The following is a 16,976-nucleotide window of genomic DNA, read 5'->3' as shown; positions in this document are numbered from 1 at the left end:
GCATCCTAATCCCATTAGTACTTATATACCATTATGCTTTAGATGATAGTGACTTATTTTAACTTCAGTTGTCTTTGGCTTTAAGATAGCGATAGTGAAAGCAGGATGAATTCTTACTGTGGCCTCCAGGTAAAGTTTGCACAGACTGGGAACGAAGAACTCCTGAAGTTTGATGCATTTGCTTTAAAGTAGTTGCTTTGCCTAAAGCATATGGATACAGCTATCTGGTTAGCTTCAGCAGAATGACTCTTTGAAGGACTTTAATGGGTTTTTGTTTTGAAGTAGGTTTTTAGTTGTGGATCAAAGGAAATTTTTAGAGCCTTCTGAATGTATGCCTACAGTAAAAGTTCTAGTGCCGATGGGGATGTGCTTTTGAAGTGACTGCTGAGCATCCCATATGCTGTGCTGTACTTTTCTTTGCTTCCTGTCATAGAATCATAGAATGGTTTGCGTTAAAAGGAACCTTAAAAAGATAATCTAGTTCCAACCCCACTGCCATGCAGAGGGACACCTTCCACTACACCAGTATTTCACTTCAAAGAATTCTACTCCTGAGTTTTCTTCCAGTAACAAGAGTTTCTCAAAAGCCACTGGTCAGCATGAAACAGATTATGCTTTATTCTGAGAGAACTCTTGGTCTGATGACTGTGATCTATCTGTTGAGAGTTGATTGCAGCTGGGGAGACATCTGTGCATCATTCATTTCCTTGGCAAAATTAGATTTAGTTTCCATTAAGGAGTGATTTAAATTGTGAATTGTAGAGATGATGAATAAAGTCATTTCTTATGTGTAGGACCATTATGTGTAAACTTCAGAGTCTGAATTCTGTTTCCAAAATGGCCAGCTTTAATTGCTTTTGCAAAAATTAATGTGCTGGCACAGTTCCAGCTGTCTAGACGTTCACCTTTTTGTTCAGAGACAAGAATTCTCTTTCTAGGCCTCTGCTTTTCCCAATCCATTTAAAATACACTGTTGTTGAGTAGGTTTGTCAGAAGAAATGCAGTATCAAAACCTGTTATATTTGATCTATTTTTAATCCACTTGTATTTTTGGCTTCTGGAGTCAGATGAGTGTTCCAGGACCTTATGTTCTCTGTCACTATTTTATTTATATATATATATATATATATATATATATATATATATATATATATATATATATAAAGCATTTGGTTCCTTTCCTCATTGAAACTAGGCAAGAAGCATCCTTGAGATGGAGGAAAATGGGTCTGGAACACATTCAGAGTATTTAAGGCTTTCTCTCACATGAATTGACTGATGACCTATAAGCTCTGACATCCAAGAAATTTCTCTTACCTTATCTGACTGGTTACTCCATGCTCAAGAATGGTTCATTCCCTTACTCTGAAAATCCAAGAAAAGTAGCAGGAAGCCTGAACAAGGTGCTTCTGATTCAACTCAAAACACAGAAAGGTGGAAGCAGGACATGTGGCACGAGTGTGGATGAAGGGGTTGGTTTAAGAAAAGCAAAGTCTATCTGAAGTTGATTCTGGTGTGGGACAAGAAAAGCTTGTACAGGGACAGCAGGAGCAATGTGACACTATTGCTATAGGGGGGCAGGAGACTTGTAAAGGACATGGAAAAGGCCAAGCTACTCAATGCCTTCTTTGCTTTGGTTGTTACTCATAGGGCCTTGTCTTTAGGAATCCCAGGTCCCTGAGATGCCTAGCAAAGTCTGGAATAAGGAAGACGTATCCTTGGTTGGAGGAAGATCAGATTAGAAATGTAAAAAGAAACTGGACATAAAGAAGTTCTGTTTTAACTCCCAATTGGTTTTTCAACCTTGAATTAACTAGTAACTCACTTAAACCAACATGCACTGCAACAAAACACTTCTATATTAAGCAATTTTTAGAACTTCCCTGGAAGTTTAATATTCACATGTCAGTGGATGGTGGTGTGGGTTCATTGCAGTTTATTAACCTGTAAAATAATTAAGTGAAATTTTAAATAAAACAGACTTCTTAAGATTTTTATTTTACACTACCATGTCAGTGATGTCAAAGAAAGCCAAAAGACTCCAGTAGAATTGTGGGTATTTGTCTAACTACTTTAAATTGTTGAGTTTGAGTAAATCCTGATTTTTTACAGAGAGTAAAATCGGTTATCTCTGTGTACTTTTCTATACATACCATGAAGTTATTTTCCTGGTCTATCTGATGTTTAGTGCACCTTCATTGGTTCATGGGAGATTGTTTTATTTCCCTCTTCCATGAGGGTGCTTCTTTGGTGTTTATTTCCCTCTTGAACTACCCTCACACAGGTAGTGAAATGAGGATGATTCTTCTGCATTATTTTAGCAGTCTTGGGTTGGGAATAAATCTGCCCATTCGTGCCAGCTGTGAAGATCTGATTACTGCAGAGGCTGGTGTTGTCCTTCTTCTGCCAGCACAGATGAGATATTATTTCCTGCCTCTGTTGAAGTAAGATAATCGTTTTGCCCAAGAGTTCTCTTTCCTGTGCTCCTAAGACACTTGCCTCAGCTAACTGTTGGATAATGTGAGGGAGAACTGAAGAAAGTTCTCTGTGTATCAGGCAGAAGTTGGCAGCAGGTGAACTTTTTAAGCTGCGTTAGAGAAAATGTGCTTTCATCTTTTGTAGGACAGCGAAACAGAGCTGGGGTTGGCAATACCCTTTCTTTACTTCTCATGATATAATAGCTGAGCTTGCCAAGCTCCGTTTCCTTCATTCTTGTCCCTCTGCATGCTCTGGGGAGTAGCTGTAGTATTTATGATGGTGTTTTATATGAAGCTGCTGATTTTTACTATTGTATCTATTTGAAATACTGGCCAGTTACATCTCTTAATGTGATGGAGAAAATAACTGGAAACAAGTTCCTGTTGTTCAGGCTGCAACCCATGTGTCTTAGGTCTATTTTTGCCTTTATAACAGGAGTTCTTTCTTAACTGAACTAAGAATTATCCTATTTTCAGATTAAAAAAAGGAAAGTGACTTCAGAAAGTGATGACTGTCAGGAAGTGTTGGGTCTGTTCCAGTTATGCCAATCAGTTAAACTGTGAGCATGCAGAGGGGGAGAAAGGGGAGATGGCTCACAGCACATTCTTCCAACTGCTGCACTCAAAACTATTGGGACCATCTGCTTGAGATTACAGTGATCTAGGATGGAGGATGTGATCAATGCCTCAGATACTGGATTTCAGGATGACTGAGTTACTGTATTTCAGTGATGAGTGACAACTTGGATAAATAAAGGAATTACCTATCTAGAATCAACTTTGGGAGGGAGAATAATAAAGACTACGTAAGTAGTGATTGTACATTTCATATTAAACACTTTTAATCTAGACGTGTAGGGAAGGGAAGGAGAGAAAGGAAGGTGATAAAAAATAAAAGAAGGAACAATTGAAAAACTGCTGAGGGAACACAGCACGGCTTTCCTTAGGTTATGTCAGATGTCACTTGCTCAAAGTTTCATCCCAGAGGGCTGCTGCGTTTCCCATCCTACTACAAGGTCACAGATAAGCAGGTGATAGATGCAAGTAAAGTAGCAACAGAGAATTCTGACCACCCCCACTGCATGGCAGCACTTTTTTTTTTTTTTTTAAATCTTGTTTTGGATGAGAATGTTTGTGTATGGTTCAATACCAGTATTTTTGGAAGGGTTTTAAAAACAGGATGAGCTTGGATCATATACTGCAGATTATGTCTGAAGTGGAAGAGGTAAAAGCTGCTTTCATCTTTATGTAACTGTTCCTGCAGTTTTAGAGGTCCCTGAGCTGATAGTCCTACTCCTCTCTGCACAGGAGGTGGATCCAGCACTTTCCTAAGGACGACTGTTAGGAAAGGGGAAAGTCAGGCAGCTCTGAAGAATCTGGCCTGGCAGAGAGAACCCTCATGAAACAAAGCTGCTGTGGGTGACAATCCTGGTTAGTAGCTATCTTTCTTGTGCCTTCTCACTTCTATAAAGTATAGGGGGTTTAAGACACCCCCTTCCCCCCCCCCCCCCCCTTTTTTCTGGGGGACAAAATTCCACCTTTTTGACCATCAACAGTACTCAGAGGAGTACTCAAAGCTGTCTGCTCTGCCAGTATAAAGGCATGCAGTGTTTCACCCATAAAAGATGATAAAAGAACTAGTTCCTTCTCAACCCCCTTCAGTGTCAGTGCATTGTGAGGTGAAGCTTGGAGAAGGGAAATGCACCTATAAAATCCGAGACTCCTGGTGAAGGGGTGAGGGGGGACAGTTACAGCAACTGTGTTGTTAGTGAGGCCCTAGTAGAGATGGTGTTCTGCTGTTCAACTACACCATCACTAAAACTGATGGTAGTGTGTCAATGACTACTGCGTACATGGCATGCTGAACATGAAGCATTTATTTATGTGAGCAATGCATCAACAAGTGGTAACGTTATACACTGAATTTATGGAGGAATGTATTTCCCCCCACCTCTCCACATACCAGTCAACTGAACCAGAGGAAGAACTCTCAGTCCAAATAATGATGAAAACCAGCTACAGCATTCCACATACTGAAACAAACTTGTTTCCTTTCTGGAGTGTCCCTCACAAGCGATACTGAAGAACCATCTGTATTTCATACTCTGCAATGTGCTCTGGGATGATCCTGCTTGAGCAGGGATCAGATAACCCCAGTGGTGGTCCATTCCAACCTTTGCCACTCTGTGATTTTGTGTTCCATTCATTACCTGCCCAGCCACAGTCTACTAAAGAACTTTTAGTCTGTAACCTAAACTCGACAGTGTTTTTTCTCTCCAGTTAAAGAATTAAAGTGCATAACAGCAGCTGTATCTTAACTGCTCACAAAGATTGTGTTCCATTTTCTTAACAAAAACAGTTCTCTGTGAAGACTTTGAGTACTCCATCACCAGTACATCTACTGATATAGAGTATGTGTGGACTACTTCTGGTGCAGATGTTTTGGATTTGTTCTAACCTACAAATAAAAGAAAATTTTTACACATGTAGGGAGCTATGGTTCATATGACTGTTTACATATATACAAAATAAATTTAATTCTGTTGTCATTTGGGACTCAGGCCCATCTGAAGAGTCTGCAGAACTCATCCAGTTTCCACTAAAACTTGAAATGCCGTCATACCTCTAGACAAATATCAGGGATATTATTTTCTTTTTAGCAAAAAAGTAGATTAGTAACTGTACAGTAGGTAAAAAGCACTCCTTCAAAAAAATACAGGAATTACACAAAAGGCTGTAGTAAAGTGCCTAGCAAGAATATAAAGGACAGGAGAATCAGTGTAGGCAGACAAACAACAGTGCATCCTTGCTACCCTCACTTCTTCACAAATTCTCCTGCATGCATTTTAACACTGACAATGGTCAGTATGTCAAAAAGAGAATTTTCACTTTGTTATAGAAAGTAGTAGAGAGGTTAAAGCCAAGAGTACAGTCATATCATCAGAAATTATACTTTGGAGCATTATTAGCTGGATTTTGTCCATACTCTACACAGTGAGAACTGCCAGGAACCCTCAAAGCCTGCTGACAGTGCTCTTCATGGAAACAGCTCTTGCCCATCCAGAGCGCCCATGCAGCTACAGCCCTCTGGCTCAGATCTGCTCAATGTTTACCTCTGGGCTACCATCCTTTCTTTCCTTTTCTCCTCCCTTCATCAGTGTCTGTTTCCCATGCCTCCATCAGTTTTCTGTGAGGGGGACAGCCTCTGGCTGCAACAAAACTGCAGATTATTTAGGGGTATTGTGCTTTCCACGTGTGACTTCTGAGACATGGAGAAACCAGGCAGTTCTTGATCCCTTATCCCTGTCCTTTCTCTACACTGATCCCCAGCCTTACTTAAGAGATCTCAGAGCCCTGGACACAGAGAGACTGACATCTGTATTAGAGAGATCCATTTCCATGATGTGTTTTGCTGGGGAAGAAATCTTTTGTCTTCACAGAAAAATACGGCGCAAGATACACTGAAGCTGAATTTCAACTTTCTACTCAGTATTTTTAAATGCATGCTCCATGACAAACCACCCTGTGACTAACTGCATAAAAAACAAGACTCTACAGATAGAGAACCTGAAGTGTTAAAAAATATATTTTCCCTTTTCCCCCTTATCCCTTGACAAGTTTGCCTTTAAACAAACATGAATATGAGGTAAGCTGACAGAACAACACTGAATAAAGAGCTGCAAAAAATCTTTTGGTAACTAGATCTCTGCAGGCATCATGTAAACTGTATGCTACCGTCATGCTAGTTTAAAAAAGGTGTTCTACATCAAGGGATCCACACTCTGGCACTTCTGGCAATAAACAGATGTTTTCAGGCTGGTAAAATTTTTAGATTTAAAAAAAGAAGTAAAATAAATACATTTTCCCTCACTAGAGAAAAAAAAAAGCCCCATATTTTGCTACACCAGCTATCATTTAAGTTGCAAACCCAAGAAAGACAAATTTTGAAGTTACCTGGTGGTAGAAGAGTTGATAGTATCTTTTGCTTTTAGAATAGTATCACTTAGTCCTGCTGCCAGTTTCCTAAACGAAAGACTGGCATCTTTACACTGTGAACCAACCAAGTAACTCAGGTTTGATAATAGCAGCACTTTCCTGTTTCAACTGAACTCAGCATAATCTGAGAGGTTTTCACCTTTCTTTTTTGACTTGTCATTTTATCTAGCCCCCTAGAAAGCATAACTAAGTTCCTCCTAAAGTTATTTTCATTTGCATTTAAATGTAAACACTGATACCATAAATGTAGTGTATACAAAAGGCACAAGACAATTAGATTTGTGTTGCTGAAACTTCCTTGACTTTGAAAGCCAAAAATGCCTCTTTTATTCTGGTCAGTAAACTCTGATCCTAAGAAAGCTGCTAGCTCCTAACTTAATTGAATGGGATTTCCTATGTGCAGCAGCTTGGCTTTTTGGTATTGCAATCAAAAGTCCATTGTCCTGTAAATGCAAATATCACAAGCTGTAACAGTAAGTCTCCTAGACTGTACATGGTATTCATTAGTTATGCAGTAAGAAAGGCAGTGTCTTGAAGAAAAAGTGAAAAAAGAAATCTGAGACAAATACTGATTAATAGGAAATTGGGAGCTTGAAAGATAGTGACCCTCAGTAACTAACACAGGTTGTTAAACAACCTTTTGGATCAAAGTTCAGGGCCAACATTTGCTTCCCGAAAGGGGTAAGAGCTCCAAATGGGACAATAAAATCCCATTTCATAGGACTATTCGATGAAGCTTCTTCCATCACAATCCCCAGCTGGCCAGTTTCATTCACATATTCCCCATCTGAACACAGGCTTTTTATCACATCACTGAGCAGTGGCCCAGTGTAGCATTAAATTAACCAAAGGATTTTTTTTTTCCCTCTCAACAACTTTTCAAACCATTGGTAGGGCAGACCTGAGGGAAAACATAGCTTTTACAATAATGTTTTCCAAAAAATGTTCCAAAAATAGTCAGACACTTCACTTAGGTCTTCTTATCTTCAATAATTACTTATCAGGGGCTCAAAAGAAAATACAGTCCACCAAGCCACTAAACTATTCCTAATCAACACTGGCTGTTCTCCCAGTTCATAAAGCCAGTAATGCAAAAATTTGATTTTAAAGTCAACTACTTAAAACAATTTGAAGTAAAAGGTAGATTTTCAAAACCAAGCCAAGAACATGAACTGATAGTAAGGAGGTCACATTTTTCTTGTGCTGAATATCAAAGTAAAACCAGCCACTACATTTTTACAATTGTGAACGCACACACTTCTTTTTTTCCGCTTTTTAGTACTCAATCATCCTTCATCATTCAAACCCAGTAATTTTAAGTTGAAGCATCCTTTATATGTTTCAGAAGTAGTATGTTTAGTTTCGTGTTTCAAGCAGTGACATGGAGACAGCTAATCATCTGTCAGTTTGTTTTCTGAGCACATCCACAGAGGAGCAGACAGGAGCAGCTGGCCAACAGGGCTGATATTTGGAAGAATTCATCTTCCTTCCAACAACAGCTTGTTCTTAAACTGGAACAGAATATTAATCACAAAACACATTATTGGAATCAAAGAATACGTAAAAATTATGTTATTGTAACAAGTCTCATCAACTTGAAGGGGAAAGTGACTAACAGCAGAATAAAAATCCCACCCTACAGAGGAACTCAATAAGACTGTTCACAGATATGTTATTAATCTACTTCAGGATGACAGTGATAAGTACTGACTACACAGCAAGCAGGCCACCAGTTTGTAAAATGACACGAGCTATTTTTACAGTACTTCCAGATACCAACATAATTAAAAAAACAATTCTCTGTTACATTAGTGTAAACTGCATCTGGCACTTTTGGTAATTAATCCTCTGCTGAAATATGAAGGATTATGTGATACAGGATACTGGATAGATCCTTTAGTGGGACAGAAATTCTAACACATTGGCAGGGGCTATCGGCTGTATTTTTCATATCTAAGATAGAATTACTTAGTTTGTTGTGGTGACTTCAGCAGCTTTACTAGAAGTATTCTATTCAATCTCTAGGAAAAAAATATAACTCAGATATTGACAATAATGTAATGAAGTTAAATGCAAAGTAGCTAAAAGAAGTTTTTATGTAAGGGCTCTTATTCCAGCAACTGTATGTCACATGAATGTAGACAGTAACTATCTTTTTTGTTACTTCTGAAAGTTTTAACTGCCACAGAGAAGTATCTCAGAGCTAAGGGTACAACCAATCTGGTGCTTATGCTCATGCCAGAGAATTACCAGTCCTTATTTCCCTCCTGAAAGTGCATGAATCCAAGTGAGGCAAAACCAACTTCCAGAAGCCCCTTTATGTGACTTCAGACTTACTCTTTGGAACATAACCTCCTCTGAAAGTAGTTTCTCTTTAAAAAACGACATTTCAAAATGGATGTTTCCAAAAAAAAAAACACCACCAAACAAAGCCCACAGACCCCACAGAGTGAAATAATCAGACTGCAAACAACTCTTTCTCAGACTGGACTAAAAGAAGAAAATAATTAAGAAAGAGCACAAGATGTTTATCAAGCTAAACTGATGGGAAAACCTGTCCACTTTTAACATCTTTAGGAGAGTCAAAGACCATGTTCAATATTCAGAGTAATGTGAAAGACAAAGTCCCAATAAAATATACACACTCTTCAAAGAAAGATTAAAGTTTGAAATCTATTACTTAAGTAAGTGAAGTGTTAGGACTTTAGAACGTAAAACTCCAACCTGATAAAACTAGTTGCAATTAATGGTATTTCTGTAATAATACAAGAATCTGTTCCTTTAAAGTCTGTCTCCAATATTTTACTCTTGATTAGTGATGACATGTAAGACATTAAACTAGCTGAAGGTAAGTAATTTAGTCTTTTCCAGAAGCTGCTGTTTTGTTGAAAGAACCAATGGATTAAAGAGTGCAGAAACGCAACATTTTACATTTTGAACAAAGGGTTCAAAATGAGGGGTTTATATTCCATTAAAATATCATACACAGAGCAGTGAAAACTGCAGTCACCTTCTGAGTTTCCTTCGCTCATCTCTTTAACTCTGTTCTTCTGACACCCACATTTTCAACACCTCTAACACTTCACATCATCATCAAGTTTGCAGATGTACCTATATCTGGAACTGTGTCTTCATCACTGAACACAAAACCAGAATGCAAGGGCCAAGAGGTTTTTAAATTTCTCCTATAAACCAAATTGAACTTTTGGGAACTTTTTGGTATGAGCTATGGGCCCACCTGTTGGTATCTACACACCTACTAGTTTAGTAATCTGCCTTGACAGTGCAATACCATTCCAAACAGGTCTAGCAACAATCACTGCAGTTCCCTCATGACTTTCCATGCCTTTCATCTCTTCCATGAGGGACCAAGAGCAACCTCACAGCCATGACAGCATGTCCAAGAGTCGTATCACTCATAAATGAAGGACATTCACTTTAGACATTTTTTCAGGATGACTGAAAAGGTGCTTCCAACAGCTGAGAAGAAATGACCTTGCTGGAACAACTCCTCCATACCAATTATATGGGATGTAGAAATTCTTAGGGCTGGAGTCAAGCTTTTTATACAGTTTTTAAATACAAAAATAATTTAATTCTGTAAGTTTTGGTGGAGTTAGCTATATTCAAGTACTAGAGTGAATGTGATGATTGTGTTCATTCTCCACAACCCAGAGTAAAGGTCAACTCCTGTAATGTACCTAACAGAATTCACTAGCTGCTTCTCAAACCTGCTTTCTGGGAAGTATGTGTTGCAAAATATTAATGCAAGAAATCAAGAAAATCTCAGCTGTTTCTGACAACAGGTGATTAAATGCTCAGGAAGTCATATGGACACCTTTAGTCTTCAGTGGGAAGTATGTTTTTGCTATTAAATAGGATGCAGCTCAGTACCTGACTCAGAGCAAGACACTAATAGCTTATATATTAGACTATATCCTTTTTGCTTCATCATTTGATAGACTTTTATCTGTTGTAGGGACAAAGCTGTGATCTTTGCACTCAGTGATAAGAACCAGCCTAATTTTCAAACTTAGTATTAAAAATAATGGTTGAACAGCTTGAACACTCACATTTTCAGCATCTTTCTTAAGAAAGGGAATAATAATAACAATAGTATTATATTTGACTATTACCTTAAAACCAATGAGTATAAGGACCAAACTAATTTGCAAACGTGACACATCAAGAAATAGGAGGTTTAAAGTTATGAATTCATGTGCTACTATACAAGGTAAAAAAATTAATTGAAGAAAACAGACAGGATGTGTTTTAGTAATCTTCTTTTGTGCATTCTTCAAAGAGTAAGGAATCATTGAATAAAATATTAAATACACAAAATATTAACATACCTTTCCTTACCTATTCAGATGTTTCTCTTAAGGGAAATTAGGTTTCATTTTCCATGGTTAATGCAGGATTGCTCATACCTTAAAAGACGAAAAAATAGTGTTCCCACAGAAAAAAGTCTCATGTCTACTTCAGCAAATAATACAACCTTGAATTAACAATCATTTTAATGTCATTACTCTGTCACCAAGTCTAGTCCTGTCCCATATCTATTACATATCTTTTCACTAGCTGCAAATAGGTGTCACCTCTCTTATAACCAATTTGTCGGCAAAGGTGCTCTCAGGCCTAACTTAAAAAATAATTAGCACCTACTGGTATCAGTGCTCTGATATCCCTTGGTCAGGTTTAACTGGGAAAGGCACAGCAGCCTGAACATAGAACTTCCTACAAGCATGTATTTAAGAAAAGCTTAATGACTTTTGGTTCATGAATACAAACCATGTGACCGTGGTCATTGTTACGCTATATCATCCAAAACTAGTTTATGCAACACAAATATTGCAGTATGAAGTCAACTCCTTACCCACTTTGCCCTTTTCAGCCTTTGCAGTAGTTTCTGACCAAGATGGTGTATCTGTAAGTAGGTGGCTCTGGGAATCACGCAACGGCTTTGCAGGAAACAGATGGTTCTCACTGTAGTGCCAATAAAAAGAACATTAGTGAACTGCAGTAATTTTTCATCATCTTACCACGCATTACAAACAGTTTGTCATACGCAGTATTTTCCTTACCCCACTGTGCTCCTTGTCTGATGAATCGCTACTTTTTTATCATTACCTACATTACACTGTAGTTGTCACAAGTGCAAACACAATCTAAAGAGCACAGGGATTTTTAATTTGACAACTATTTTATACTAATACATATACTTCAGCCCCAAATACACTCTATATACCTATATATTCTTCTTCACTGCAACAAATTTGACATGATAAATAATGGAGAGAACATCTCCAAAATCTCTTTCCTAATGTAAGCTACAGAATGCTGGGGTAAGACAAAACATCAGTAAACAGCTAGCTGAAATGTCATATATTTCTTATATGAATAAAAGATTATCAGTATGATTCCATTATCATTTATTAGCCACATATTCACTATACTTATCGCGCTTTCCACTACATAAATGTTTCAAAAAAGATGCAATATGAATTTATGTAAAGGAGAATATGCATACTTTTCACACTTTAAAGATTCATGTCCATCTAGAATTAATAAAATATGTTCTATTATCAGCAGAAACAACACTTAATATTCAGCTTGCAGTGCTTTGGCCCAAGTGCCATTAGGGATGATTCCCTTACATGAAGCAGCTTTCACTAGACAAGGAAAAGCAGGCATCCCCCAAAAGCCATGCAAGGCAATGGATTTGTATCACAGGCAGACTGACTAACCTATGCATAAAGAATACTGCTGATAATGATTGTTAGGGACATGTGAAAAATTCAAGTCCTGGGATGCCACTGAACTGAGACAAAGCACATCGGAGGAAAATCCCATCCCACCGCACTTCCATAAATCTAAATATAAATCTGAGAATTACCTGATTTACAGCTTAACTGTTAAGATATGACCTGAATTTATTAAAAGGATTCTCTTCATTTGCTTACCACTTTAAAGTGTATTATACAACATTCTGTTTATGTGTGCACAGGAAAAAAAATCAACTATCTGAAATGGGTAACAAAAAGCAGATTACTTTTTGGATGTTGAATTAAGTCCACCAGGTGTGGAAGCTTGCTCAGGATCCTGATTAACAAGGCAAGTTGGAAAGGAGCAACCATCCCCTAAACTGAAAAATTCAGAATTAGTGTCGTATATACAAAAAACTCTCAACTTTGAAGAACTTCTTTTTATTAAAGTATTACTATATCTTATTTCAAAAAACTAACCATCCCCCAAACTCTCTGTGATTGTTCCACAGCTTAAACATATGAAGCATTAGGAACAGCATACCTTGAAAACACAGGCAGCAACCAATATTTCTTCTCATCACCAAACACCTGCCTTAGGTTTTTGCTGAAGCCCAGGCTAAAGCCATTCTTATCTGTTCTGTGCCGAAATATGGGAGCTCTGAATACCTCTTAAAAGAAAAGAGATTAATTAGATAGACCTCTTTGCAGGTTAACATGTTTAAGTCTCCCACCAGTACTTAGGCAATTGCACTGCATGTACCATCACCCAAGCGGAAAGGCTGTACTGCCCAAACGACTGAGAAGGAGACTGAGTGCATTCTTGGAAGCCTAAGTCAGTGCTACACAGGCACTGTGTGTGTGGAGCAAGTCCAATGGCTGAGAAAGGGTGGAAGCCTCCTTCACCCTCCTCCCTCATCAAGGCAAGGAAGAGTAAGGAACTCAGTTTTTAAGAAGACATGGTATGTCTATATGAAGATTTCAGCAGGCGACTATACAGTGTTCGAGAGAGAAAAACCTAAAGAAAGGGTTTACTACAGAAAAAGTAATGGAAAAGAAGAGAAAGTTAACCCACTTTAGTAGTAAGACTAGCTTTTCACACACTGGGGTACGAAAACACTGTGTGTTTTAACCACTGCATAAAGAAACGTCTTTGCTCATAGACCCAGATTATTCCCCCTGGCCATCCAACCTAAATTTCTGGAGAAGAGAGCTATATATAGCTTCAAGTGTTGTAAAGTGCCTGAAGCAGAAAATTCATTCACTTTCCACCAAGTGAATGATAGCCATTTAATTCCCTTAATTGGCTATACATAGCAGGCAAGCTCTGATGTACTGACAGTACAGCTCCCACAAACCATGTCAGAACCATGCTCAAACTGTCCTTCTGCAGTCAAACCTCAGCTATGAACTGCTGGAAATGACCTTCCAATTACACTGGGTTTTAAACAAGGGGGAAGGGAAAATGGGGGCACCCTTTTAGATGCGCATGTTAGGCTAGGAAAAGAACTCCCAGGATGATTTAGGCACAGTCACACTTAAACCAATCACGGCTTCATTACGAAATTACCACATTTTTATGGCTTCACAGATCGAGCAATTTCCCAATCCATTTAAGTAAAATGGGAAGAGACACCAAGATCTTTTGGAGTAACTTAAGTATGCAGGAAACATGTTATACTACCAGTATGGAATTCCATTTGTTTTGAAAACACAAAATGTTCAATTAGACGTGTAATGCATTATGATTATCTCTGAAGAAAATTATTCCACTAAAATTAGAAGATCAGTTTATAAACAGAACACTAATTTATTTCTGTTCAAATAAGCATCTTCAATAAAACCTTTCTCTACTTATAACTAGATAGAAATTAATGCCAGTAAAAAATTGTTCAAAGTCAGTGATTTGTTAGAATACTGAAGAAACTCAAAAATCCTAGAGGAAATATTGAAGTAAACAAGCTCTGTTCCATTGATACAGATACCTATTTTCACAGTTTCTATTAATCACTAAAATCACCACTAATCACCATTAAAAAATCCAAAGAGAATTGGAAAAAACAGGTCAATTCATTGGCCTACTTTAAATCAGCTTACATCAACATGAAAGCATTTAGAAATTTAGAAATTTTAATGAATATATTGCAAATTGGCATTATTACGGTCCAGCATGCATTATTACAGTGCAGCATGCAGAACAGGCACTTAGGTCTTCTGCACTTTATTTATTAAGTTTTGTGATCAGGCACATGTGCATTCAAGAATTACATGTGCAATCATGCAGTAGTCCATTTAACATTTATTAGAAACTTATCTTGATTTTATTTTAATTTTTTTTATTCAGTTTCTGTTAACAAACTGTGGGTGGAAAGCAGTGAGAGGAAGAACAATAAGTTTATTAATAACTCGGCCCTTTGGGGCAAGAGAGAGAGAGTCAAAATTTCCAGGGAGCAGAAGAACTTGGGAAACTTCTAACCAAGATTCAAGGAACCTGTGTAGAATTGCCCACTTCCTCCATTACCCCCATGTATATATGATACATTTATTATTTATTTTTTGCTGTCAAACACAGAAGCATTAAATCTACTTACCTAATGTAGATTTATTCTTGCTGACAAGCCAACAGTGATACCCAAAGAGAGAAGACAAACTGACAGAAAACATTGCTGCAGCAAAGAATAAAAACATGATGTGGAACTTGGCTTGAGTATCAGGAAGGCCATTCTAAAAATTAAAAAAAAAGCCATTAGAAATGGGGAAATAGCTGTTTCATTTGATTATTTATAATCCTCTATTCAGCCAAATCAAATTCAGCACACAGACAAATACACCACACAACAAGAATATCAATACAGGGATGATACACCTTCTATGTACAGACAGCCATGCAATCAGGTTGGCGACAGCATCTAAGTTGAAGAAACAGGCCCTTTCTTGGGAAATTATAACTACTGAGAGCAAGAATCTGAAATTTAGATCTGAACTTTGACATGCCTTTTAGAGAAGGGAAATTTGGAAAAGTGAAGGCCATGATTGTATACATAGGCTATACTTTTGTACATGACATTAGGAGATCCTAGTTTCCAATGTAATACCTTGGAAACACGGAATGCCTCGGCTTGGAAGGGACCTGAATGATCATCTAGTTCCCAACGCCCCGACATGGACAGGGGCACCTTCAACTACACCAGGTTGCTCAAAACCCCATCCCAACGCGGCCTGGAACACTTCCAGAAATGGGGAATCAATAACTTCTCTGGGCAACCTGTTCCAGTGCCTCACCACCCTCACAGTAAAGAATTTCTTTCTTATACCTAGTCAATATCTGCCCTCTTTCAGCTTAAAGCCATTTCTCCTCATCCCATCACTACATGTCCTTGCAAAAATGTCTATCTTTAGCTTTTCTGTAGGTCCCCTTAGAATCTTAGATTTCTTGCACAGCAGTAGCTTCACACGCTTAAAGACAGTATGTAGATTAGAGTACTTACTGTCCAAAACTTGATAAAGTACTGCAAATCTGTTGCAGCAATGAAAAGGCAATACAGTAGCGAGTAAGCCAAGAAGAGGAGAAAAAATTTGTAATTGGAGAATCCTACACAGTTGTTCACCCTGATAAAAACCAACAAAAAAAATGTAAAAATGAAATGTCATGAAAGTATTCTTTGCTTTCATCCAATTTAAACTAAACTTATTTACTCTAAAAACATTTATACCAGCATGTAGACCAAGTCTGGCTTCCTATCCCTGCTGCCTCAAGCTACTGGAATGGATTTAGCTCCAAGTCTCAAATTAGTGTAGTAACCCAAATCAAAACATCACCACCACAAAAAAGCTTCAAGAACTTTACCGGGTAACACCGCTTTCAGCAGCTTACTGAAATTAAATTTTCACTTATGGTATGAAATTTGTTCTCAGCACATCTGATGTAAATGAGATTGCAGACTGGCTATTTTTTTTTTAGTTTGCAGGTAAGTATCCATGTTATACCATTAAGCATAGGCCATTGACTGCATGTCAACTGGGACAGTAACAAGCCAGAAACTGAAACTTCACTGAATTTTGTGAGAATAAAAAGTCATTTATTCCAGATCCTCCTTCATTAATCATACTATACACTTAACACTTCTCATACTATAAAACTTCTTAGTAAGATTCTCAAACATAAGAGCATTCATAGGACATTCCAAAAAATATTTATATTTACATAAAATCATGAGAGAAATGCTCCTATGGAACAGAAAACATTCCACATCAGTGACAACATGACAGTGAATTAGAAAGACATCTATATGCTAAAGTAAATCTCATTTTATCATTTTCACTTATTGGCTTTAAGATCACCTGCTTCCCATTTGTAAAGATTTTTATACATGATAATGATCAACTAGTATACACTATGATGATGAGGGTGCATTTAGTACCATAGCAGCTTCCCATTTGAGACAACGTATTAAGTATTATGAATTTTAGAGCTCTATTAAACATATAATGATATTGCACCCACCAAATGAAAAAGTGTTGAAGTGCTTCCCATGGGCAGTTTATTGGTAAACTGCCTCCTCTTTTATTTGGCCGCATTGAGAAGCTAAACAAAGTTATCTTTGCAGAGACCTTAACAGAGCTGTTCATATGAGTTTAAAACAACCTAATTGATACTGCTGTCAGAAAGATCAGCCAATTAAGAGAAGACTACATCCATAAAGATACTTCTGTATTGATAAATAATTCTCAACAACAA

General features: G+C 37.7%; 1 protein-coding gene across 6 annotated transcripts in view; it reads right to left on the bottom strand.

Annotated features, from left to right (window-relative positions):
• Positions 1–2,975: 2,975 nt before the first annotated feature.
• Positions 2,976–16,976, bottom strand: part of ZDHHC2 (zinc finger DHHC-type palmitoyltransferase 2) — a 36,885-nt gene continuing 22,884 nt past the window's right edge. For 5 of the 6 annotated variants that reach the window (XM_066185815.1, XM_066185817.1, XM_066185818.1 and 2 more), the window contains 7 exons: positions 15,727–15,847; positions 14,830–14,962; positions 12,783–12,909; positions 12,526–12,618; positions 11,350–11,459; positions 10,836–10,903; positions 2,976–7,984 (listed from right to left, as the gene is read on the bottom strand). In XM_066185815.1, the coding sequence (XP_066041912.1) occupies positions 10,863–10,903; positions 11,350–11,459; positions 12,526–12,618; positions 12,783–12,909; positions 14,830–14,962; positions 15,727–15,847 (625 nt within the window). In that variant the 3' untranslated portion in view covers positions 2,976–7,984; positions 10,836–10,862. Of the gene's footprint in view, positions 7,985–10,825; positions 10,904–11,349; positions 11,460–12,525; positions 12,619–12,782; positions 12,910–14,829; positions 14,963–15,726; positions 15,848–16,976 lie in introns of all 6 variants that reach the window. The other variant, XM_066185816.1, reaches the window with a different exon arrangement.

The sequence above is a fragment of the Chamaea fasciata genome, unplaced genomic scaffold, assembly GCF_029207755.1.
Source record: "Chamaea fasciata isolate MVZ Bird 193981 ecotype frontalis unplaced genomic scaffold, bChaFas1.0.hap1 SCAF_6, whole genome shotgun sequence".
NCBI lineage: Eukaryota > Metazoa > Chordata > Aves > Passeriformes > Sylviidae > Chamaea > Chamaea fasciata.
The sequence above is the reverse complement of the archived record's forward strand: the minus strand, read 5'-3'. Positions and strand labels throughout refer to the sequence as shown.